Source organism: Onychostruthus taczanowskii, unplaced genomic scaffold (genome assembly GCF_017590055.1).
Source record: "Onychostruthus taczanowskii isolate IOZ18803 unplaced genomic scaffold, ASM1759005v1 scaffold71, whole genome shotgun sequence".
Taxonomy (NCBI): Eukaryota; Metazoa; Chordata; class Aves; order Passeriformes; family Passeridae; genus Onychostruthus; species Onychostruthus taczanowskii.
Genome location: NW_024504898.1, coordinates 1,641,858 through 1,668,943, shown reverse-complemented (window position 1 = coordinate 1,668,943; position 27,086 = coordinate 1,641,858). Strand labels below are relative to the sequence as shown.

The following is a 27,086-nucleotide window of genomic DNA, read 5'->3' as shown; positions in this document are numbered from 1 at the left end:
TTTGGTAGGTAGAGCACTCAAAGGAGTGTTCTATACCTCAGCCTTGAAAGAGCACCATGAACTCCCATGCACTGCTCAAGCCTACCTCAACCCAAGTGGATGGTACACTACTCTTCAAGCTTTTGCTAAAACCAGACAGCCATATTCTCTCATGACCGTACTTTTTTTCTCGTCTCAATTTAGAAAGTATTATTAAAGGCAGGCAGAATAGGGAAGAAGGCCATGCTAGCTGTGCTGCTGGAGCACACCAGTGTACTTACTACCCTCTGCACGGAATTGCTGAAATCACCACTGTGGAAATGCTTGCAGATAGGTTGTGTTTCTCTTAAACTTTCACCTCCCTGAAAAGAGTCGTGTTCAAAGTAGGGATGAAGGGGAATGATTTGCCTTAGGGATCCCCTTGTCGACTCATGTGATTGCTGGAAATTGTTGAAAATGGTCTGGATCTAAAAGACCACAAAGGCGTTTGATGTTCTTCATATATATCCTTCAGCAAAAGAACTGGGAGAACAGTCAGTGCTCTTGTGCGTGTGCGTTTGCATTTTCAATAACACACATGAAACAAGCTGTGCCCTGCCTGTTTGGAACAAGCTCTATCCTGCCTTGATGTACCCATGCCATGTCTCTTCCACTGGTGTGTGTGAAGAGGAGGGCAGGAAGGGAGAGAAATGGCATTCATAGGGAAGAGATAGAAGAAGGGCTGGGGGAAGAGATGAGAGGAAGATAAATGGAGAGGAGGAGATAAATTGGTGGGTAGAAATAAGACAGCCTCCTCAAAGAAAAAAAAAGAAAAAAAGAAATAGGGAGGGAAAAGGCAATTTAAACGAAAAAAGTTCAAAAGACACAGATGAAGAAGCAGACAAGCATGAAGAAAGAGACAACGAAGGAAGGAAAATAATGCAAAATGCAAAAGGACAAAATTAAATTAACCCACTGAAAAGAGCTAACCAGAGCAACATGGGATAAATCAGTTTGGTAAAACGGCAGGAAACAAACTAAAGAGGAAACATGGAGGACAGTAACACCAGTTTCATATAACACTGTTCGTGGGACAGGCCTTCCAACAATTATTTGTTATGCAGTTGCCCTGTGGTCTCTGATATGGATGATGTCTGGTTTCAGATCAGATATCTCAGCAGCAAGTGCAAGCAATGAGGAGAAATGGCCACAAATGTGACTTCCAGCCCAGAGTCTGCTGGGTGGGAGAAGGATTCCACAGAAAAGTCTGTGGTAAAGCAGAGAACTGAACCTCAGTTTACTGTCTCCTTTAAGTCAAGACAAGTCTTCTGCCCTTTCTTCTCTGCCATACTTGATGGATAGAATCCCTGCTCCAGTACTGTCTCTCACCTCTAGTCAGGACACTAGCCCAACTAGCATCTAGGAATAATGGGACAAGAGGATGGTAAACAATTCAGCCTGCTGCCAACAGCAATTTCCCCAGCACAGAGTACATTCCCCTTTTTCCAATAATGACTCCAGATGGTTTTTGCTGCTTTCCTGCTAGGTTAGGACTACCAGCCAACCTGGGAACATACACCCAAGTTGTAAAATGAATTATGGCCAGCTGGCACAACTCCAAATAAAGAAGAAAAAAAAAAAAAAAAAAAAAAGAGTAGAAAAATTTTAGAATGATTTCCCATTCACATAAGCAGTAAAAATGAGATATGGCATCACCAGGAAACTGTTCACCATGGGTGTCTTTACCACATCCATTAAATCTCATGAATGTTGCTCTGAACCACAAGGCATCTCCAGGGCCCTCGGAGGAGTCAATGCTTGGCTATGATACTCCCCAGCAGTTCTCCTGCTAAACCCCTGCTCACACTGTATGGACACACTCAAACATGCAAGTGATCTCACTGGTTTTTGCAGCGCTGTTTATGGTGATGTCAAACTATTTGTCTGAGTGGGGGCTTGTTGGCAGTTAGGCTGAAAAAAAAATACCCAGGAGCATCATTTTACACCTCAACCGAGGAAAGGTTTAGGCCTGAATTTACAGCCCATTCTGGGTTTCACCAGTGCGCATATGTGCAGGCACAGTGCTACCTCTGAATGATTCAGAGCATCTGTGTGGGAATGAGCAGGCAAAATCAGTCAAGAGTCTGTCATCCTTTATGGCCCTTCTTACATCAATAATGTTGAAAGGTAAAGGACAAAAATGCTGCAGGTAAATCTCACTAGTATATTATTATTCTTTATGTCAGACTGGTCATGTTCTTGCTCAACCATAACTTTCCAAACCAAAACATATCTGGTTCCTTTAAAATATGAGTTAATAATGACAAATCAAAGATAGGGATGATCCTAAATTAAAGGGGCACAGTACAAGGCCTAGCTATAATAAAGGAAACTACTGTTATCTAGAGACACCGAACAGTCACATTTAATTCTGCATTCCACACTTTAGCCCAAGAAATACTAATCCCCTTAGCCCCCTTGCATGGTGCCACCCAGCACATGGCCATCAGAAACAATGACTACATACATCAAGTGAAGAGTAAGGGTAATTTCCTGTGGTTGTTTTACAAGCAAGAGATTAAATTGTGACTACCCTGAAGAGGTTTAAACAATGGCTTGTAATAAAACTGATGCCAGAATATGTAATCAGAAGTTTGACATGCCTAATGCAGCATTCATATGTAAAATGTCTGCAGTGGAAACAGCCCAGCCCTGTAATTTCAGTCTTTGTTCGGATATGAAACCTTGGGCCAGGTTTGATGAAACCTCTGATCATCTGCTGAAGTCCCTGTCAAAGGATGGAGACAGATTTTCATGGAAATGACACAGAAGTCAGACTGGCTCCATGCAGACAGGCAGAAGCTCTCTGGAGCCCACGAGAAGGCAGGCTCTGCTTGAGCCTGTTAGTAAGCACGTAATTGCCATGCATGACTGCATGGGGAAATTTTGAAATTTATCTGTTATCCTGCCTGTTTCTCTGCTAACTAAATCACTCCACGTGGTTCCTGTACGACATCAGAGACATTTACCACATCATTTGATGACTTCCTAACGTTAGAAATATCCCACAGACATTCATCCACAGTTTTCCTAAACGAAAGCAGGAGGTCAGAAGTCATCCATGCATTTAAGCCCATTTTACTGGATTAAAAACCCAGGGTGGCCACAGCCTGGGTCTCTTGGGGAAGCACAGGGGGTGACACCGACACGAGCCAGGGTCCAGCGTTGGCCAGGGTGATGCGTGACAGGGCAGGGACCGCAGGGCTCGGACGGGGACAGGCAGGATGACACAGTGCGGGTGGGGGAAGCTGGAGAAGGGCCGTGCGGGGAGCCGCGGGCGGAGACGGGGATGTCAGGAGCAGAGCAGGACGAGGCGGAGGCCGAGGCCGAGGGAGCTGGCGGGCGGGAAGGAGCGGCAGAGGGCCGGCACCGCGGCTGTGCGCCAGGCAGCTGGGCGGGAAGGCAGCTGCCCCCGGAGCCCAGTCAGCATCCCTGCTCGCCGGCAGGCAGCGAGCAGCCACAGGCGGCTGTCTGAGCTCATCTGTGGGCTCTGTGCACGCATCCTCTCGGGGACGAGGTCTATTAGCATCCATCCAAGCCGTGTCAAAACATCCCGCTTACGGAGCGTCTCTCCCTGATTAGGTAGTGGCGAGTCCAGGCGCCTCGTGGACCACAGGCATCACGGCAGAATAAGCATCAGAAAGCAAACTGAGGTTTTAGATATTCCAGAATAAAATACGCCGTTCAGAATTTATAAATTATTTGTACCTTTGGCTCAAGGCTGCAAGCTTTGATCAAATGTTAAATATAATAAGCAAGTGCTTGAGAAGCACCATAAATTGTATTTAAAAAAAAAAAAAAAGGCAACAAAACCCCATCTCATAGTCAGTAACGATTTTCTTGTATTTTAATCTGCACAGGATTACTACAGACCAGTGAATACCAAAAAGGGATCGGTACCTGCTTTGTAAGTCGTTTAGGTGCAATTTGCCTACATAATGGGTGGCTGATGAGACAGTGATGATCCTAGCGTTGTGACTGTGCGTTCCTGATTGCTTCAGCGTATCCAAGAGGAGGTTAGTCAACAGGAAGTGTCCCAAGTAGTTCAAGCCGAAGTGCTCCTCAAACCCATCCTCCGTCTTCCTTTCAGGGACCAGCATCACCCCAGCTGAAGGAAAAAGTAGAGGTAAAACCTGTTGATTTATTTCAGAGGAGCAGCAAGCTAGAAGGAGTACAGATCTCCTGCTGCAGAGGGTAAACACAGCATTCAGAGCAGTGAGTGACTGGTGACGGCATGTAAAGTTGACACTGATTGACTCCTGACAAGAAAAATGTCTAAACCTCACTTTGGTTTCTTTATCCAGATAGTGCTGATTGACTCTCTCTCTCCCTCCCTGCAGGACTGTGAGTCCATTTGTGAAAAGTGTTTTCAAGACGTGGGAGCTGGGCTATCCCAACAACACTCCCTCCATCAAAGCTCTGAGCAGTGGAGGGAGACAAGACCAGGTTAAGCAGCAGACCTGCTATCCCAGACAGCTTTCTCCTGGGTCCTGGCTGGAGTTGAAAGCTCTGGTGAGTCTACATCTGAAATCCGCAACTTCTCTCTCACTGGTGTGGGTGAGAACAGATGTAGTAAACTTACCCAATATATCTTAATTACCATGCTTACAAGCAGCTGCATATTGAAATTAGGTTTTCAATGCTTATTTTGGCAATATTTTTGCATAAATTTCCAAAAACCACAATTTTCAAACTCAGTGTCTAAAATAAGTATCCACATCTCCATCATGCAATGTTGATTTCAGCATCTTGCAGAGAATTCTGAGCTCATGCATAAATTATATCATGTATTGAGGCTGTGTGAGGAATAGTTACACTGCTCAGTTATAGCACTAACTTGAATGCTATAATTTTTTCTTATTTTATTAAAATTTAATTACTTACAAGTGGACATCACCTTTGTCATTTAAATGTAGATGGACATAACTCATGGAGAATCCTTATTGGGTGCTTCTCTCTAACACCCATAAATATGATACAGCAGAAAGGCCCCCTCTGCATACAAGACATGAGAGAGTGTCAGCTTAATCCTCATGCTCCTTCATGTGCCCACTAAAAAGCCTTTAACATCCCATTTCCTGATGTCAGCCTGACCTGATGATCGCACATTACATGACCATTTTAAATTGCACATGCTGTGCATCTACGCTGTTTTGGGGGTTCCTGCCACCTGACAGTTCTGCTTTGTTGCTGCCTCTTGGGCTGAGAGATATTTTTGGGTTCTTTTTTAGTATGGCAAACAGCCATGGGGATTCACCTGTGGCTTCCTGCTGTTTAATGAAGCAACTGGGGAAGCAGTGGGAGGGGAAGAAACTCAAGAACGCCACAGAGAAAACAAAATGTTTGGGTGGAACACAGCATACCTACAAATGGAGAACTTAAGACTGAACATGAGTGATGCTGACTGGTGGCACAGTGAAAGAAACACAACACAAATTACATGATGAAGCTCCACAAAGGCTTTGATTAGCATCTCCCTATGTCATTTACTGCTGTAAACTGTGTATAATCACATCTGTAACAGTGGCTGGGACTGAGAACTGCCATGAAGGTTATGGACAGATGCAAATGAGAGACAAGCCCAGCTGTGATTTTTTTCTTGTTTTCTGGAAAGAAGGAAAGGATGGGAATGGCTTAGGGATGGAACGAACCCCAGGCTCCCAAACTAAGTCTCAGCCTGCTACAGTGCAAGTTTCAGCACAGACAGAGCTCAGCATGAGCTGTTGTAGAGGGCATATGGAAACATTGCTGCATCTCTGAGTACCAGGGCTAGTACAAGGAAATTATTGGCATATCTGTGAAGCCATCCTGCCCTCCAGAGAGCTCTGACACTTGGAAAAGGTGAAAGGCAGCAATTTGTCAGAGTTCTGTTTGCAGCAACACTGGTAAAATACAAGCCCAAGCAAGGCAGCCAATATAAAGGAGCCCCGGCAGCAAGGCTGATCTGCACGCCAAATGCTGCTTCTGCATCTGCTGGGATTGCTGCAGGGCTTGATACAGGACCCCTCCATGCATGGACATGCTTCTGTTGGTTGAGTCAGATGGAGGGATGGAGAAATAGACAGAAGTGTGTTAGACAGCTGCTACAGCTTTGCATCACAAACAGCAGGCAGAGCCAGGGAGGCTGCCATCACCCACATCAGCCCCGAGGATGCCTGTGCCACTGCAACTTCACCCTCGACCTCCAGAGAGACACAGAATTTCAAGAACACATAGAGGCTTTGCCCTCCACCCTAATTAGTCTCCACCATCTGTGCTGTACATCCTGGAAGCAAAAAAAACAGATCTGAGCTCGGGTCAGGAGACAGAAAAAATTTTCATTTATGCAATGCACAACTGCAAAGATACATGCTCCCCAATATTCTTTTGCTCATTCTTCAAGAGCATTCCCTGAGCAGAAATTCTGGTCAAGTCCTTGAGCAGGCACAATCACCTCTGCCTGCATCTGATGCTACTACAGTTCCCTTTCTGTCTTCAAGAGCTGCTCAAATAATGTTAAGCCAAAACACCTTTGAAAGACTTTTTCTGGTTTTTTAAAGGTTCCCATCTTTCAGGTAGTTCATATCAAGGCTGTTAAAAAGAAAATCTTGCCCTGTAGTCTGAGGGCAGTTTCTCTTATTTGAGGAAAAGCCATTTTTAATTTATTAAAGTGAGCATACAAAGGAATACCCAACAGGCAACTGAACCTATCTCCTTCCTTAACAAAAGGGAAAACCTTGTAAGTGTAGCAGCAAGCTCTCTTTCTTAAATTATTAACTACCTAACATTCAGTAGATACTAAAAGTGGCATGCTATTGATTTTCTCTTGTCCAGAAACATCATCAGCTTTACTTAAGGGTCCCAAATGTTAACTCAAAAATGAAAGCTGGTTCTACATTTAATTCTTTGAATTAATCCAATACTACTTGAAACATTAACAAATTCTCTATCTTTTAATTGTAAACTAAGAATGACTGTGCTTTTTCTTCCAATATGAAATCCAAACAACTCAGTATCTTTCTGGTTTTAATTATCAACCTTATAATTTTTTCAGAGTGTATGTGAAATTTGAAGTGGCAGCACACAAACCATTAATGTCAAACACCTCAGTTCTGACATAACCTTCTTATATGTTTTTCCCCTTGATTTAGCTGGATTGTCTCCAGAAGATTCAGTTTTAAAATATCACTGATAACATCATGGCATAAGAAAATGAATTAATAAGTAAACTGAACATAAGCTTCTACTTTGTAATTGATTAGTTGTGGCTGAAATATTCCACCAAAAGACTGATAGTATGGGAACAAAAACTGACTAAACAAAATATGGATTGTGATTTTGCACAGGTAGTAAGAAATTAGAATAAGGAAAATATTTTTCTGCAAAACTATACTGAACAACTGTTCTTACAGATAGCAATACATTCCACTGTGCTGCAGTTCTGAATTTATTGTAATATGTTTGAATTATACACATTTTTAATTAGCTTTAATGAATAACAAAAAATATATTACTTTCTAATTCTATGACTAGGCAATCAGTAATAATATTTCTCACTCAAAAAATGAATACATTTCAAGAGAGCTGTCTTTGTAAGCAGGAATTTATGATGATAAAAGTTTTTCTGATCCATCTTACATAATTTAAAGAATAAAATGGATTTGACACTGCATGCAGCATAACAAAAAATTTTATGATAGTTATAAATATTATAGGCCAGACATACCCCATTTTTATTGAATTATACAGGAGAATTTGCACTATGCCTGCTCGTACTGCAGATGATGACAAATATTGCTTTAACTCCCATACCTCCCACTGCAAAGATGTCCTCCATCTCCATTATAAAATGTGTTTTAAGAGCTGTAAAAATACAAGTATTTCACTTATCTGGATTTATTTACAGTGAGCTACTTGGAGGTTTTTAAAGTCAGTTCTCTCAAACTCACTACAAAAGAAAAATTTACAATCTCTTTTTCACATACAAAACAAAATGCCTGCCTTCCCAGCCAGGCTCACAGAAGAGGCTTTGGAGGCAAATCCCCCTCACGCAAGCTCTTCATCTCCAGACAGCCAAAGGCTGGGCAGATAAAGCAATAGGTCAGCCACAAACACACATAACACCTTCACAGCAGGAGGGGAACCTTTACAATCACATTCACCCAATTCTTGCTATTTACAGGGAAGAGATACATATTGTACCAAAAATGCTCCCAAGGGGAAAAATTAGGAGACAGTTACTTCCAGTGAAAGCACACAGCCCTTCCTCCTTTGCACTCTTAGCTGATGCCTTTAGCAGCATTTCCAACCCCACGAGTGCAGCCACACAGGGTGACCCACCCCCACCTCACAGAATGTCGAAACTGCTCTGCTCTGCACACCCATGCAATGAAACACCTCTGGGTGTATCTACATGTAAAACAGCATGGCACTTCTCACCTGAACAGGAGAACTGTACAGCAGCATGCCCTGGCTAGGCTGCCTGTACCAGATTGCTTGTTCCACCTTGTTCCACGGGGCTGTGCAATCCCAGAGTTTGCCTGCCCTGTGGGTCTCTCCTGGCTAGTGAGCAATGAGAACATGCAATGCCTTACTGTAAGAATTGCCCCCAGAAGGGCAATTTTACTGGAGGCACAGCTGGGCCCACATGACTGCTTCTTACAGGCACTGCTTCTTCCTGCCTCGTCTGGGCTGAAGAGCAGTGAATTTACAGCAAGGCTCTAAAAGCTGTGACATGGCTGCTTACTAAGCCACATCCCTAACCCAGACTCCAGTGCTACAGGTGGGCCACATGCCTATTGGTATCCCAGGAAAGTGTTCTGAGTCTCAACAGGACCACACACAGAAGCCAGAATAACAGAATGAGAACTGAAAAGGTAAAAATCCTAACAAGTTTAGAAGGAAAACACAAAAACACAGATGAAACTTGGTGCAACTTTCCAATGATGTTGTCTTACTCCCTGTGTGCCCAGGGAGAGCTTAGACTCTTGCATTTCCTAATGTCTTTTGGAGCTTTTTAGATGTGTATATGCAATTTTCCAAAGCCAAATGGGAGGAAAATGAAGCAAAGCAAGAACTTTTACCCCATGGCACAACAATGACACCTGGATGACACAGATACCACACCAATGCATTTGACCATTGGGGAGATGCAAAGGCACCTGTCTGTCTGGCATCTGTGCTGGAACAATGCCCCGTGCATGGACCTTTCCTGGAAGGTACTGGCCACTGTGAAAACAGGTTTGGTAAAGGAAAGGCACCAAGCTTGAGGTTGTGGAGAAGAACCATCTCCAGAGGATTAGGTTTCTTCTGCCTCATCCTATCTCCTGCCTCATCAGGACAACTTCTCCACAGGAGTTTGCCTGAGCCTCTGCTCCAGCAAAAGTTCCCATGAGCTCTCACCTCCTGCTCCCTACTCCCAAGACACTCTGCACCACCCATTGCCTTTTCTCATTACCTTTCCTTACAGCTTCCCCAGTAATTCCCTGTGCCAGGCAAAATGTGTGGCCATGATGAACCAATGACAGTGTTCTGCTTCCCACCACAATCCAGTGATCCCATGCTGATCTTATCAAGGAACTGCATGTGTTCAGGAAAGAGGGGACAGGCTCAGCTGCAGACATGCGTATCAACTCCATCTACCTCTCTGCTTCCCTGCAAATGGTAAATTCATTCTCCCTAATTCTCTCACCCAGCCATTGTAGCTCCTTTGTGTCTCAATCCCACATCACTCTGCACCCTGTCACACACCTGGCTCACCTTCCCCTTGCTGGTGAGGTTTGTTTCCTGCTGGAGCCATGATCTGTGGCACTGAGGCTCCTCCCAGCTTCTCCATCCCTGCTTCAGTATCAACCAGATATGACTAAGTCACAAGTTTCTTTGCACAAGTTACATTGAAGTGGATGATCGAGAAGGAGAGAGGTTCCAGCCCCTTCTCCACCAGGAGTGATAATTCTCATCTCTGTTAAATATCAGTAAACTGGCAAGTGAGAGATCAGTCAAGAATGCCTTCACAGAGAAATGATTCAATCATTTAGTACCCAACAGAGACTTCAGTCCTCAAGGTTAAGGACTCAATCCTTGTGAATTATATGGTGTCTAAGTATTTCCAACCTCTGACTGAGATATCTACAGTTCAGACATGCCTCATGATTCTCTTTGTCCTCACTACTCACCCCAGCTCTACCTCAGTGCCGGCTCTCTTACTAATTTTCTGATATTTAACAAGAATATATGCTATGTTCTTTGTTTAATTCTCTATAAAAGTCTTTTAATCAGAAAATTCAAATGTTTTCCAATCAAGGTTTCTGTCATCCTCATGGTTCCCAGCTAACTGTCCTATTCCTCCCACCCATCAACTCTTCACAGACTATTTTTCACGGGCCAGAAACTTGTCACAGAGATCATGGAAGACTGAGGCCACCAGTCTGGAGAGTGGAGAGACTGGAGGAGCCTGAAATGAGACCCAGTGCCCATCTCCACCAAGCTCAGAGGCAGCCAGGAAGAGCAGGTGGGATGCTGGTGCCCAGTCTCAGTGCTGGTGCATTTGCCTGCACGCAGCACCTCCCACCACGGCTCAGGGCCGTGACTTGGGCAGAAGGACCTGCTCAGGCTCAACTTGGGACATGCTTGGTACAGGCAAAATATTCAGAGAGGAACATATAAAAGGTGGCTCACAAAGTGAAGTGCTTAGCAGGCTTCTGCTCAACCCATCAGGGGAATATTCCATACGTGACAAAAGGTGCAGCCATCACTGACACAAAGGCAAGATCTTGTCTGCACTCAATTCCACACAGTGTGATAAAACCCAGTCTTTATGAAAAGCCTTGCCATCATTTCTGACATTAAAAAAAAACTCCCAAGATGTTTGTCTTATCATTGCTGGAAACAGATAAACTGTTTTATCTGGCATTACAAATAAAATAAAGAAAAATAGTCAGCCTAAGGCAAATAATCAGCATGGAAACTCTCAGTCCAAACACTAAAAATTTGGCAAAGTAGTGTGGAATTGAAAACTGACTGGTGCTCCCAGACCCAGCTACAATGTTCACAAGGGAGTTGTGCACTGTATTAGCTGTGCCAAAGAAGAAAAAGCAATGTGTCTTTCCAGAAAAAATAAATTCTGGGTTTCTCAGTAAATTAAAGAAAAGATAAAAATGCAGACAATGCACATTCAAGGACTGTGAGAACAACAACCAAATCTTGGTTGATTCATAACATGACCAAACTGGCTGTAACACCTCAATAAGAACAGATTCACGTTCTGAATCAAGGTCACACTGCTACACGTGAACACAGCACAAGCTAGCTCCTTGGAAAATGTGTCAGTTAAAAAAAGTAAGTAAGTACATTCCATAACCAAGGTTTTGATTTTAAACTAAAATAAATCAGAGCATCCCTAATTAGGTCTGGTTCAAAAAAACCCTGTGTTTCTTAAAAATATGCTCAGTAACTGTTTGGTTATTTGAGTTGGCACAATGGTGAGTTAGCCCACTCACAATCAGAAAATAGGAAAGTCAGTCACAGCTTTCTAATTCAATAGGATATTCTCTCAGAAGAAGAAAATATTTTAGTTTGCAATTTGTATAAAAAATATTTTTACCTAAAAGCTATGAAAGGATTAAGTAAATATAAAACATGGCTCACTCCTGCCTTTCAGAAAAGCCAATGGCAAATGTTCCACCCACTTAAGTAGAACTGGTTGGGTTTCCTAATCCATCAATAGCTCAATTTTGTATCTGTCTTCCACTGATAAAACACTCAAATTCAAGACATAAAAGCAAATGTGTCAAAAACCTGCAGCATGTGGAGCCTGAGATATTTCCCCTTTCACAAAATGTTTGATATCACAGACAGAGAAAAAAGCTTTGGAAGTAATCAGAAAGAGAAAGATAATATCAAACAAAAGTCAGGATTTTCATGAATGAAATCCTTACTATTTGAAAGCCAGAAGAGTCTAAGGTTACCTCTCTAACTTATTAATTCTTACAATAAATAATAAACCTTTTATAGGAAATCTGACATCTTCTTATAAGGTAGATATAATTCTGGCAGACAAAAGTGCTATCCAAGTATAACAAAATCTCTAGCTGACAACTGCTGCTAAAAGTCCATGCGCCAGATAAATGTGGGCATTGCACAACCCTCATTTGCTCTGAATGAGCCAGGCTGGATAGTGCCAGCAATGTCATGGTGCTCTGGCACGTGTGCCCAGACAAGTTACTCACAGTACCCAAGGCAGCTAATACCTGTGAAGAGCAGTGTGTGAGCAGCCAGCCAGCCTCCCCACAGTCAGCTCTCCAAAAAGATGATCTATTCTGAAAATCTGAGAAGATGGCATCTGTCATGCACTGAACTTCAGAAAAAATATGGCTCTGGGAGTTTCTTCTCATTTTAGAAAGTGTTAATACTGCATGTTAAAGTCCTTATGAATCTTCCAGTTTTTCACACCATACATGGAAAATCCATTGTAAGCCAATCTCTCCACCACCTCAAATTAGCTTTTCCAGGTAAAACCATTCCCAAAGTCCCAGCTCTCCCATGATGTACTTATCATCCATTACATACAGGTAAAGTCTATTTGCTCTTCTGCTCATTCCCTTCTCTCTTTGCTCCTATCCCTCTGTACCTTTTCCATCACAGTTTTGAGTATTACTCTAATTTGTCTTTAAGGATAAAGATGGAACATGATGTTGTAAGCAAGACACTGGAAAAACTTTAATGAGATATCATATCCTGAGTTCACCACAGCTTTCCTGTGTGGCTGGAAGAGAAGCATTAATTTCAATGAAATCCAAGTTTCACTGGAGTAACAGCAACCCTCCTCACTAACTTTCCCTCAAGGCCTTCTCCAGTGAATTTCCACATCTCTGAGGTTTCTTTCTTTTTCATCAGAACAGTCAATGTAGCCTGCAGCTGCTACAGGCAAGGGAGCTGGCTGTTACCTAATCCAGTGGGGCAGGATATTTTCATAGATCTCACTGTGATAACTTCAAACAATTTAACTATTAGTAAATTCAACTTATAAATATGACCTGTGAGTAGGTAAGTATGTAGAGAATTGTTTGCATTTGATACATGCCCTTGTTCCCTGCTCTCCAATTTCACTTTTCTTCTGAAGATCTGATCCTGCAAATACTCAAATGCAAGAATAATTTAATATATGATCAACAATGACAGCATCTATGGGACTATTCAAAGGACTCCTAGCAAAGGATTATGGCTGACCTGCACATGGCTGGATTGTATGTAGGTAACACAGGGAAATATATATATTTCACATACTCAGCTACTGATACAGCTTTTAATGTGCTCTAGGAACTAAAGAGGTAAGCTTATACACACTTATGTTCTTGCAAGAGACTGATAATTTCTCAGATGCTCCACAAAGTACCAAATATGATCATCTGAATTAGCTAGCAGTTCAGGAATATTGATTTGAAATTGGCCTAGATAGACTTCAACCTGAAATACATTAACTGTAATCTGCCTACAATACACTAATAATAGCCTGAAATCTCTCAGTTGGCATTTCATTGTTAATGAGCTAGACAGTTCATCCAGAAGTATCCTGGTGTCCCTAAATATCTTGTGATTTTTGCATTGGCTCTGTTGGTTTTAAGATCATTAGGTACTGTAAACAACATACAAGCAAACATTTTAACTACAATGTGCTAAGAAACAGTAATAGCACACAGAGAAAATTACTGCCTTCAAGGCTAGGAAAAAACATCTCTGGCATGAAACAGTGACTGCTGGTCATGGAATTTTACAAAGTGCTTTAGTGTCTGTCCCTTTTTCAACCACAAGAAGACAGCAGTCTTTCTAATGCATTTTAACAGCAATGCCATTTTTAGGAATATATTAAATAATTAACACTAGTGTTCATGCTGTAATTTGCTAAATGCTTTTCAGCTGTACAGAGACACAGTTCTTTCCAAAACAAAACTAAAAATTAGCACCCAAACGCTAATTAGCAGACTAGAAGACACATTCTTCTGACCTTCTGTCAGATAAAGCTTTCTTCACTGCTTGTGCTGCAGCCCTCTTTCTGTGGCTTACAGTTCAACCATTTAGCTTACTTCTTGTTTCCTACAGAAACTGAATTTGTTTTCTACGTCATAGCATTTTTCTCTTTTTAGCATTAGCACATTATATTTTAAAAAAAGTTTATATAATACACTATTTGCATTTTTAATATGTTTTGTTTATTATTTTAAAAACCAAGAGCTGAGCCTGCACATTACTGATGCAGAAAGCATAATAATGGAAAAACAAGCCCTTATTTGTCAGCTGAAATAATGCGTGCGTTCAACCAAATTTTTCCTTTTAAATTAGAAATTAGAAAGTTAAATGTACATGCTAAAATAAGCTATAACAAAAAGAGGAGGTGACTAGTGCACCAATCTCCATTTAGTTGGATACCTAAACTTCACATGATTGTTGTGGGACCTGGATGTTTAGCTCTAGGAGAATACTTAAAAACTCAGGATTTTAATATTAATTTAATTTCCAACTGAATCCTTGACTTAGATAAGCGCTAGAGAGCAAGTGATGAAGAGATATTTTTTAAAAAATCACCAGTGGCCTTAAAAACTGCTGAATTTCATAACAATCTTAGGTCAGACATGTAGTATTGATTATTTATTTAGGACAGTAATTCACATGAAATCCCTTGTCTTTAATAATATTTTAATGTAAATTTCATAGCTTGCATTCTTGTAATATGTTTGAACTTTTGTCAAGTCATCTTCAAGTGTTTGGCTGTTTGACAGGTTTGCACATATCCTCAATGAATATCATACACTTTCACATTCATACAGGATACATATCCATGAGATAATAGGTGGAAAGTTCACTAACATATGCACATGATTACATCAATCAATTTAAAATATTTAGATTTAAGCAATTAAATAATGCTAGTATGTAGTGCAACAATTTCACTGTAACAGTTCTTTCATTTTTACACTAAATGTAACAGAAGAGTACAGCCCTGATAATAAAATGCTTGGTCTTATGAAGACAGAAATAAAAAAAATTTACTAGCTTGCTGATAGTTTGATTCAGGTATCATGGGATGCATACAAAATCTGATTCTCAAAACCTATGGGAAAGGCAGTGGAGCAGGCAACTGTGATGAGGCTTTGGAGAGAGTAGTGCTTCCAGCTCTGCAGTCCATGGTGGACTGAATCATCCTCCTTAGTGCATTGGAACCAAAAAAAAAGTAAAATATAAAAAAGGACAAAAGAGGAAGGGAAAGGGAAAGAGAAAAGACAACCAGATAGCCCAAATGTCAGCACTTGTCTTGACTGTGCTCAGTACTGGTGGTTTTTGCATCAGGCCACATCTCCTCTATTAGGTATGTCCATTTTTCTCTTATGTAGCAAGGAAACATTTGGGCTTTCACTATGAAACAAAAGTTACTAGTGAAAATGTGCTTTCACTAGTAACAAAACTAAATTCTACAGATTATTTACAAAAGCAAATTAAAAGGACCATAAGAAAAAAGAAAATAGATGTAGGAAAGTGCGTTCAGAAGTGGAGTCATTGCCAGGCAATGGCCAGAGACTAACCTAATTCTCTGGAATTCTTTACCTGTACTTTGGACATGATTCTGTTAAGGCAAAAAAAATGACTTGGACCATTCATTTCACTGTAGATTCTAAAAGGATTTTATCAAACAACAGATTTCTCTTGCCAACTGTATTTGGTAAAAAAGCATAAGTGAAATCAAATGGCTTTCTTTCAACTGAAAGAAGGCAAAAATAGACTGAAGCAGGCAAATTTTACTCTCAATCTCCTTTGTTAAAAGAAGTGTTGGGCTTACGCTCTTTGTTCTTATAACATGTTAAAAACATTAGGAGATCCATTTTCTCACAACTCTGTCTCTTTGATGAGAAGACACATTTAATTTTCATCCAACCCAATTCAGCAGCAGCTAGTGCAGAAAAAAATCCCATATTCCAGAGGGCTTCCCAGTTGCTTCAGCCTCCTCATTTTTCCCCCAACTGACCTTCAAGCCCCTGCTGACAATGCTGGCTTTGCTCATACTGAAAACTAGTGCAGGGCAGGGGATGCCTGATGGGTACATAGAATTAAAAAACCCTTTTCCCACAAAATGCTGTTTTTTCAAATAGTGTTGTTCCCATCTGTATAACAGTCTTTATTCTGCATGTTTACAAGTAAATCTGGAAAGACTTTGCAACTAGGCTTAAATACTCACTAATTAAATATAACTATAACTAGCTTTTATATCCACCTCTAATTATTGCAAAATAATAATGGTAGGCTTTTTTGACTAATCAGAGAAAAATGAATGTTTAACTGAACATTTCACAAATGTTTCATATCAATCAGCAAATAAAAAAGCACTTGAATTTTTATTGCAGTATTTGCTTCTGTTACTGAGAGCTCTTTAAGGCACCAATGAATATAACAAACCCATTTATTTACAGCATGCTTGCTCTCACTAGGATGGAAGTGTGCACAGGAAAACAGAAAATGTTCTCTGGGATGTCTTAATAGAAAAATATATAAATAGTTGAGAAAAGAAGAACAGCAGCATATAACAGCAGCAAACTTCTAAAAGAAACCTAAATTGTTGCTGGCGGGTTTTTCCCCTATTTAAATACACAGGTGAAAATTCCCCTTTAGGACAGTGCATGCAGAGCATGCATGGTTTCTGGAAGAAAATTATTGTACAGGCTGGCTTCCAAAAATACTGAGACCATAATACAAAATTAGATAGCAAGTATGTGAATAACAAAAGCTAAAATCCCTAAAAATAATTAGATTCATTTGATAATTGTATGATTGCAAGACAAGTATGGTCCTTTTAATTTATGCTCTGACCACTGAGGATGCAGTTTTATGAACAGCTTTCCAGTAGCACCTGGATCTGATGCAGTGACTTCTCTGAGGTTGCTGGATAATTTGCCAGATTACATTTCAAGGGGATTAAACCCCCAGCCTAGCTCATCAGTCACCCACAGTAAAAAAGTGTTTATACAGGAAAAAACATAAGGGGAGAGAAAGCAAATAAAAGTGAAAGGACAGATTTTCTACTGGCTTCTCTTTCCTTTCTTATTTTTTCTTATTATACTTCTTATAAAGTACAACTTCTCTTTCATTTCTTATTTTTCTTAGTGGTGCTCAGATTCCTGTATAATTATATTCTTTTTCGTGCTGGAGAGCTAAAAAATCACAGCAAAGGAACCAGACTTGCAATAACAACATAAGCTGGTGTGGCATTGAAGTGTTCAGACTCCTCACCGAATAATCTCTCAAAAAAAATGCAATTTAAGTCTAGAACGACATAACAGTTAATGCAGCTTTATGGTAAGCTGCTGTGTGGTTCAGATAATATATCTGAAATCTGAAGTGATAGACGAGACTTCCATTTGTCTCATCTTCCCCTGCAGATATGTGAAGAAAAAATCAGAACTCACCATTATTCACCAGGACATGGAGTGGACAATTCCTTGCTCTAAACTGCTGCACAAATTGCCGTATAGACTTCATGGAAGCCAAATCACAGTATAAAAACTCCACTGGGAGAGAAGAGGAGATAAAAACAAAGTCAATTACAATGATATAAAGACACATAGACATCAACAAGGACTCCTGTGATAACATCACTAGTAGAGTAAAAGTTTTAAAAAGAAAACAAACTTTTCAAAATCCTGGGTGAAGCTGGACTCAGGTTCTTTCTTTCTCCTTCTTCCCTTCATTTCTATTTTTAAACTATTGATTCTTCACAGAGCAAATGTGGGAAAAGTGGCTGTCAGGAGGTGAAGGAGGGCATTAAATAAGCAAATATGCACCAGCCGTACTGTTCTTACTACTGCTGCCATTTAAGAAGAGGAGCTACAGTGCTGCAGCGCTGAGATGATCAGGATATGGCAGCTGGAAATCAAATGGGGAGCGGAGAAGGCACATCAGACACTGCAAGGTTTCCCTCTGCTCCTCATGCAAATATGCTGTCCTTTGTTTTTTCCCCAGATTGTCTGCTAAATATATGTGGTTGGAATATTTTATAAAGCAAAGCTTTATTGCCAGTAGGAGAGATGAGCAGCAGGACACCCTGAACACAGCAACTCCACTGATCACTAAAAGAAAATAGAGCATCATAAGAAATGCTGTGGCTCCTATGGGCATCCAGGGACATTTGGTATCCAGGTCCAGCAACAACCAGCCATGAAAATGCCATTTAAACATGGGTAAGGGTTGTGCTGGCCCTTGGCTTTGGCAATGGCAGTGTGATATGAGAGGACCATAGCTCACACGAATATTGTGGGTGGCATCCTGCCTACGCTGCTGATGTCAGTCAAAGGGCAGGGTGGCAGGGGGCTGGAAATCCAACTGCACCAACAAGATGGCTCAAGGGGCAGGGTGTCAGACTCAAGATATATTTGATTCTAGTATGTCTTTGTTGACAAGAAAATACATATCAAACAGGCATCCGTCCTTTTGTCCAAAGCATTACTCAGCCATTGACCTGCACTAGAATGCTAGAAAATTAATTAGTCAAAATAAAAAAAAATATTACTTAAATCCCCCAGCAGCTTTAAACCCATCAGGTCTTAAAATTCTCCTACTGCAGTTGTTCAGCTTTCAACCCCAGGCTCTCACAGCACTGCCTCATTGATTTCCTTTCCTTGCATGAAGCCATGACCAGAGTTATGAAGTGAAAAGAAGCAGTGCCCCCTGCCAACAGCAGTAGCTGTCCCCACACAAATAATCCAAATTCTTTAGAAAATCTGCAAAGAGGAAAAAGAAAGAAAATTATGACCTTGTCCAACTCTTTTAGCCTTTTAAAAAGTATATATTGTATGCCAGGCTTTTGGTTTGTTTCAGCATTGGCTATGTTTTAAGGAAGATTATATGATGCTCTACCACAGATATTAGTCTCTTTTCTGGTTTCCTACTTGTCACTGTGGGAGCCCGAGTCAGCCAACTGTTGTCAACTCCACCCTGCCAAGGCACTAGGGCTCTGAGGTGGATTTACTTGAACCTCTTCCATAAAGTGACTTTTCCAAGGAAGAGCAAAAGGTGCTTCAAATTGAGAAAGTCAAACAATACTGAGCAAGCTTCCATGACTAGGTACATCAGAGAGAAAGCTAAAGGCTGTACAAAGCCTCTCCCCTTGTTCACTCTATCCTTGCAGGGTGTGTCCTTACTGTTCTGTTTCGTTTCAGTGAGCTCCCAGATTTCCCAAGCTGTGGCAACCTCTGCACAGATGCTGTCTCCAGGATGGTTTTGGCCACCACATCAAAGGACTGGAGTTTCAGAGTCTCACCATGTTTTCCCCCCTCTCTGCTGCCCTCCCTCCTCCTGGCCCCAGGGCCACTGCCCTGTGCTCCACAGGAAGGAGCAGACACCCCCTTCCTTGCACGTGGGTCCCCCACCTCTTCTTATAAAAGATTCAGCCTTTGAAAGAAGGGGAAAATAAAGAGATACAGTTCTTCAAAAACACCTTTCTGATAGGAGGATTAAACTATTGGATAAATAGGCTCCAGTGCAGGCTGTAATACGAGACCTTTCCTCTTACTCTCTTCCCTGCTCCATTAGGGATGTTTATCCTGTCCCTACCAAGGCTCTGAGCTATAATGCCTCTTTATAGCATGTCACTACAGTAAGAGATTAGAAAGGCCTGCAGGCACAACAACAAGATAAATAAAAAAAGAAATTCACAACTGTTATTTAATTTCTTTCCAGGAGAACAGTTTCTTTAGTTCCCTTAACATGAAGCTTTAATAATCCTTATCTACTTGGAACCTAGACAATATTAGTCCTCTGAAATTGTCGTAGTGAATGTATATAAATTATTCAGTGGCCTTTTTCATTAAAAAACAAATAAACAAACAAGAATTCTTAGATTCCACTTATAAGACAGTGTAAATACATTTTTTTTCAAAGTGGCTCTAAAGTAATACCATTTCAACAACACTGTCCCATGAATAGAAGTGGACAATTTCTTGATCACTCTGCAGACCTCTAGGCACTCAGCAATTTTCTTTAATTTCACTGAGGCCCTGCACCTGGAGATGGTCAGGAAATGCAGAAGCTATTAACTTCTGTCGGTGTTGCTCAGGCCATTCCTCCTGTAGCCTAGCTGCTGTATAAAACCACATAAATGGCACTGTATTTGCTCAGATATCCAAAACCTGGTCATAATAAATTATTAATAATTAGTGCAACAATGAGTGAAGATCTAGATGAAGATTTATGCTGACTCTGCTGTTGTTATACTTCATTAGGCAGCTCATCAAGGAAAGAGATTAGGGCAAGCATGACCTGCTTCTTACGAGGCAGTCATACTGCCAATGCAAGAGTCACTTTCAGTACAAAAACATTTTTGTTGGTACAGGAAGCATTAGGCCTTCATCAGCTGTGGTATTTTGTGGCACAGTGCAGGCTTCAACCATTTCTCCATCACCAGTATGGACTCACAACATTATTGACTCTATTGCCACTACATATGCAAGAAAAGCAGACTTCTGAGGGTGTCCACTAACCTAAATTTTAATCTCTTTCCTTATCTGGCCTTGCATTGCCAACAAGAATGGTGGTTAGATAATGTGTGCCAAGAGAGTGCTTTTTAGCCTGACCAACACAATCTCATCCTTCCTGATAATTAACTTTTTGCTGCAGCTGTCTGATCTCCCCTCCCTTAATTTTCCAGTTCTGCACAACAAATGCTGTCCTTCATTAGGACTGTACAGTGCCCAGACTAATGGCACACCAGGCCTAGGCTATCATTACTAAACTTATTTACTTGCTTACTTGGGAAGCATGTCATCAAATTCAGTATTTGTAAAGCACGTGCCATCAAAAGATCAGAACATGCTTCGGAAAGGAAAACAAACAAACAAACCAACCCCCAAACTTTCTTTCTGCTCACAGGCCCAGAGTCCTTGTTGATGCTCATTTGTGCGTGGCAGCTCTTTGCTAGGGAGGCGGATCCACTGGCGCAGCACCGCGCTGACCGAGGCGCCGCTCCCCTTGAGAAACTGTGCCAAAATCTGGCTCCCAGCCGTGTGCTGACTCATAGGCAGGGCCTTGAGCAGAATCTGAGTTTCTTCTTTGGCCCATGGTGATTTTTTTTTTAAATCAGTATACTGGAGAATTACAAATTGAGAAGCTAAGAACAATGGTAAGTTTTTAGACTATTTTGAAGCATGCACAAATATACTAAGCATAACAATTTTTTTGATGCCTTATTTTGTATTACCAAGTTTCTGACAGGCTGTTGGGGTTCACTCCAGCCAGCTACAGACCCATGCCCGCATGATAATTCATAGACAAAAGTAAAAGATTGAGAAGCGCTCTTCTCCAGATGGTAACATTCTCTATTCCAGGAGAAACACACAATGGACAGACACATGGGAGAAAAAGCGTTCTCTGGTGTAAGGGAACTTTGGTCCACAGGCAATGGGATACCAGTGAAGAGTGGCGACGGGAGGGGAACCCAGGAAGAGATCACCAGGGGTACTGGGGTGGGTGAGGGAAAGGCCATGTGATGGGGGAAAGAGGTAACAAACCATGTGATATACCATAAGCTACTCAGTGCAATATAAAAACTACTCTGTGCACATTTCCAATCACCCAGTGCAAAACAACAACTAAATAAACTATTTAGTGCAACAATTATTAGTTAATAAAGACCAGTGTTTAATAATGTGAGCAAATGACCAAACTGGATTGTGAACTAGGGATGTAACTAGAACTACTTCAGGGAAGCAAGAATGTCAATGTTTTTCCTTATAGCATAGGTATGAACAAAAAGAAGATGTGCATTAACAGCAAGAAAATTGAAACATGCCAAAATTCTTGTCTTTTACCACAATAGTGGCCTTTCTGCTTTAGAGTTTAATAATCTAATAAGTTTTCAAAACTACCTAGTTCTTTTCATTTTCTGTATGCTATTAAGTACAAAAATAGAGAGTAGAAGATACAAACAAAATAAGCTACAGAAAGAATATCTGCAGCTAATGCTACCGAAATACTCAGATTTCTAAATCTACCCCATTTTATCTCTCCTTTTCCTGTACTACTTGCTTTCAGGTACTTCTGTAGTGACAGACATGCCCATATTTTGTCCTTCACACAATCTGGATGTGTCCCATGTTCTTATCTAAATAATTTCTCCAGTGAAAGTAAGTACATCCATAACTGTCAGACACTGGCTAACATTTTCACTCTTAAAAATACTTTTCTATTCTTTTATTGTAATTTGATGACTCAGTTGTCAGGGAGTTATTAGCTAATGAAATACTGAAGAAGCAAAATTTCCCAAAAGACATCCAGAATTACTTATGCTATTAACCACATATGAATAGATATGTATATGATGGTGCTACAATTGCTGCTTTCCCTAATTGCTTTCTTTCAAACATGCGTTAGTCTGGTGCAGCAACTTTTCAGCCAGCCACAAGAATTCAGCACAATGTTTTCTGGCTGCACCTCATGAGGCCCATACAGACTCCACAAAGCCATGCTGGCTGCCATGTGGGACACCGCTGAGACCGTGTGCAGTGCTTGTTCCTGCATTTTCCTCCCCTTGCTTGCTTGGTCATGGCAACTAAAAGGAGAGAGTTTGAATGGCTGGCATCTAGTAGCTCCTGGAGAGCTTTCTGAGCCCCATGAAATCCAGGAGGAGGCCCAGTGTTAGGAGAGCCTGACACAGCCCCTGAGCGCTCACACTCCCCTGAGCTTCCCCTTCAGGGTCAACTTCCCCATTGCTGTCCTCCTGCTTCTTCACACTATTGCCACACCTTCCTTCACATCCAGAGTTACTCTTCTTTGCTTTCCACATCAGCACAGTTGACTGTGACTGCCCATTTCCTCTGTGTCTGTATCACAGGGCATAAAAAGCATGAAATGGGAATTTCAGTCTGGTATGGAAGGAAAACTCAGAAGTAAAAAAGAATGGACAGATGTTTCAGTGAACAACTGTAACTTCGGAGATGTTTACTGATCATCTGAACACACGAAAATTCAATGTTATGATTCCCTCAAAGACTACACCACTTAGGCATGGTTTAGATCAGATTAAGATGAGATAAGGCCACCTACCAACTACCATTTTTTATGCATTTAGCTCTAACTCACCATGTTGAAATTCTTATGGACAGCTACAGCTCTGCTTCAGCAGAAATCATAAGTCAAAGTCTACTTGCCTTTAGTATTTATGCCACAGCAGTTTTCTGTTATGCTTTCAATGTCTTTGTTAAAAACACATTCAGGGGATACATTCTAAGGAAAGCTACAAGTCTGCCAAGAACTGCGGGGAGCTGAGGACTACAGAAAGGATTGCTTTGCCTGTTCCTACTTGCCACCCATCTATCCAGTGTCTGAAGACAACAGAAGGAAGAGTAACTTCTTCACCAAGGAACAAGGAATGCTTCCTAGACAAGAGAATAAAAAATGGTGCTCATTTTAGTCAGGTATTCATCTTCAAAAAAAGGATCTCACAGGTACATCACGTTCTGGTTTCTGTATCTCCACAGAGGGGTTATACTTTGGCATCTGCACAGCAGTAAGAAAAAATGCTGTCCTGCTCATAAACAACTGAGAATCTGAAACAAAAACCTAAACATGATTCTGAGAATCTGGACAGTGCCATGGGGATGGTTACCAGAAAGGACCCTTGACAAGTCAAAAACCTACCATCTGCTAGATGCTGCACTTCAGAGCTAGGGAAGCTCTGTCAGCAAGGTGGCAGGTGAAAATGAAGTGCAGCAAGCCTCAGGAAAAAAAAAAAGAGACCATGAGCTGTAATGAGAAGAAGACATAAAGCAACACTGACTGGTGTCTACTTGCTTTTTTTCATCATTGTGTCTTTACTGCCAGTGGAAAATGCAAAAATGGTTCTACACTGACACAAACTTGAGGTTTATAATTCTGCCAGCTGGGTATGGGCAGCAGCACACAAAGTCCCCATCTACAAAATATAACTCTTGTTAACAGAATTTTCCTACATTGTCTGGGACTCACACAAGGGCTGTGGTGCAAGTTCTGCTCAGACAGGCATGATGACAGAACACTGCATGCTATTCAGGACCATTAAATGCTTACTGTAGAAGGACTTCTCAGTAAACAAAACCAAATAAAATCCTTCAGATAAGTAAGGCATGCACCAACCAACTGCATATTGAGCACAACAAGAGGCAGCCAACATAAATACAGCAAGCACAGTGTCTCCTGGTTATGCCATGCTCCTGCCTTCATGCACTTGATGACCTCTGTGGCCTCTACACCACAAGCACTATATAGTCTCCTCCATTCTGTATCAGCAGCCAAGATTCACAGGGGTGAAACATTAGTATGTGCAATCCTGCCCATGACACTGGTCATGCTTAATTCCAGTTGTGGTTATGGTGACAATTTGCAGAATTTTGGCTCCTAGTCCTTCAAATTATTATAAACATGTGACCTTGGACCAATGTCTGCTGGGCATTTTATAAGTTCTCCCCAGTATTATTCTCTGTATTTTATTAGCCTCAATAATTTTGTGGCCCTTTATCAGACTGCTGATCTTTCACAGACTATTAACAGAGATAATAAAGCATGGGTAACTCTAGAGCAGCTTTACTGCTCAAGCTGACACTTGTGATATACCACTGAAGAAGACAAATTGAAGACATCCATCTGTCAAAGTGTGTGAGTGCAGTGGCACAGATCAAAATAGTGAGCATATTTAAAGATATAGCATTTGAGTACTTTTTATATTAAAAGATACACTCACAGTTTAAGGCAGCCTAGTTTGTCTACAGCCTTTCAGCAGGCAAGAAAGAGCACCCAAATTCAGCTGCTTCTTCTCTGAGTCATCCCTTCTAGCACCTCTAACTGTAAAGGCAGAATAAAGAGATTAACTTCCTGTGCCTAATGTCAGCCTTTGTAAACAGCCTGCCTGTGTCATCCTCCAGCCTGTTCAGGGAAACAAGAGCTCTGTATCATTCTTACAGCATAAGGAGATATAACAAAATACTAGAAATTGCAAATATTAGAAATTAATGTGTTGGGGTTTTTTTGCTTCTTCATGAAAGTTTGAACTTTTTCTGCTCAAAGAGCTACTATAAAATAAAGACACTTTGGGTGCCATTTCTTAACCTTCGAGCTTTACTCCATTGTAGTGAGAAATGGGAGAAAACACCTTAATCTGGGAGCTGTGTTCTTTCTCAGAGGTGGAAGAGTAAAATAAAAGAAGGAATTGGCTTTCAGAAACTGAACAGTCTGCCTTAGCTACTTCCAGCTAAGGCAAGGAAGTAGCTAAGGCAGTGCTTAGCCACTTCAAGAAGAAGTGTGTGGCCTTGATCCTTTAACTTGTTACATTCAAAAACCACCCCTGTAGCTTCTGTGGGCTGGTTAATCAAAATGGACAAAATTTAAGGAAAAGAACATTGTTCCAGTTCCACCACTACCAGCAGCTCCCATTACTGCTAAAATGTCAGCTCATCACAGGAGAGACCCCTGAACAGCCTCACAAAGCACAGTGCCAGAGTACTTGGACCTAAGAGCAGTACAAAAGGGAAGGAGTCCATCTAAAGCAACACAAATGCCCAAGTGTGGCTCTGCTGGCTGCAACACGAGGTGGGATATAATTTAGACATGTTATCATTTCAGCACCATTCATACAGGCGTGGTATGCTCTAGGTTTTCCAAACATGCAAGCAGTTCTTTGCTGTATATTGTCTGGCATTTTCTGTTCAGTGGGGCCAGAGCTTGAAAAGAAGTAAGCTGCCATCATCTTGTCAGAAAAGTAACCTTGGGAGACGATGGCAGCAGTGGGATCTACAACTGGCTCTCAGGGTGAGAAAGGTTATCTCAGCTTGCCGGGGGTAAAATTTCCTCCAGATTATTCAACTGGGGAGGCTTAGATTTTTTTAGAATAGCAAATATACAATAGTAGATATATACAGTTTCCTCATGTGTTTCCTCCTCATGAGTTCAGATGCTCACCATCCAGGGTTCTGACTGTAGGGAGACAAAGTCCTCTGTTTTCCTCCCCTCTTGCTATGGGAAGACTGTTTTCACCCCTCTGAAGAACTGGTTTGGAACTGCTTCTGTCACCATTTTGAGTATCTATGGCTGTGCCTTCACATGAGTTCAAAGGAAATATGACTTTGGATCTTCATAGGACCATTTAGAGCCCTGTGAAGAAATGGTGGGAAAAGAAATGTGGCCATGGACACAATAATTTCAGTCTGAGCCTGATATTCAGAAGGGGAAAAAAATTGTCGCAGTGCAAAGGCTTCTCACATCTGTTTTTGAGGAAGAAGGAAGACAGCCTTCCTCCTGTTAACAGGTAAGCATGCTTTCTTCCCTCCAGAAGGATCAAAACCAAAAGGACATGTCCAGGTAAAATCTCTCTGCTTCATGGGGACAGAAGAGCTCATAGTGAGGTTCTGAGATTCATCATATATGGTCAGAAGAGAAGATGGTATACCCTTCTCTACTATTATTGCCCTCATTGCTGGGGGATTGGTCTGTATGATCTTCAAGAGTCCCTTCCAACCAAAACTACTCCCTGATTCTGTATACTTTTAGACATAGTTCCCTCTTGCTCCTTGGTGAATAGATTTTTATATTAAATTTCATTGCTGCATTTTGTGAATTGTAGACATGGGGTTTTTTTTCTTCTCAGGTGGCATTTACTCCTTGGAATGGCTTAACTCCACATTGTGACTTCTATCTCATTTAAAACCTAAAAATACACGGCGCATATGCGACACACACAACACGTTGTCCTCTACTGACACTCTCTGTCGGGACTGAAACTCAAGTGAAGAGCTTTTTGGATGCAATACAGAGTCAAGCTGTTAATAAAGATAAAAGTCAGCAAGGCTTATACAAGACGACAAAAAGAGAATGCACTTCAGCGAAAGCTAGGAGCATGATTCTTCCTAGAGATTATGCTGAGTCCTCAACTGATTTAAACTGGTGTAGTTTTGCCAAGTATATGGAGCTGTCATTTGTTTCCAGTTCCTCTGCTCTGGAATTACACATTCCCAATGCATCTTGGGTTGCAAAGCTTTAAAGTTAAAATATCAACTCACTTGTACAAGGATGCACACAAGCCTATG

General features: G+C 41.2%; 1 protein-coding gene across 1 annotated transcript in view; it reads right to left on the bottom strand.

Moving 5' to 3' along the window:
* The window catches only part of DHRSX (dehydrogenase/reductase X-linked), a 162,783-nt gene that overhangs the window by 42,464 nt on the left and 93,233 nt on the right, over nucleotides 1-27,086 (bottom strand). Inside the window, exons 4-5 of the mRNA XM_041422120.1 lie at nucleotides 17,448-17,549; nucleotides 3,919-4,126 (exon numbers count right to left, since the gene is read on the bottom strand). Coding sequence (XP_041278054.1) covers nucleotides 3,919-4,126; nucleotides 17,448-17,549 — 310 coding nt within the window. The remainder of the gene's footprint in view (nucleotides 1-3,918; nucleotides 4,127-17,447; nucleotides 17,550-27,086) is intronic.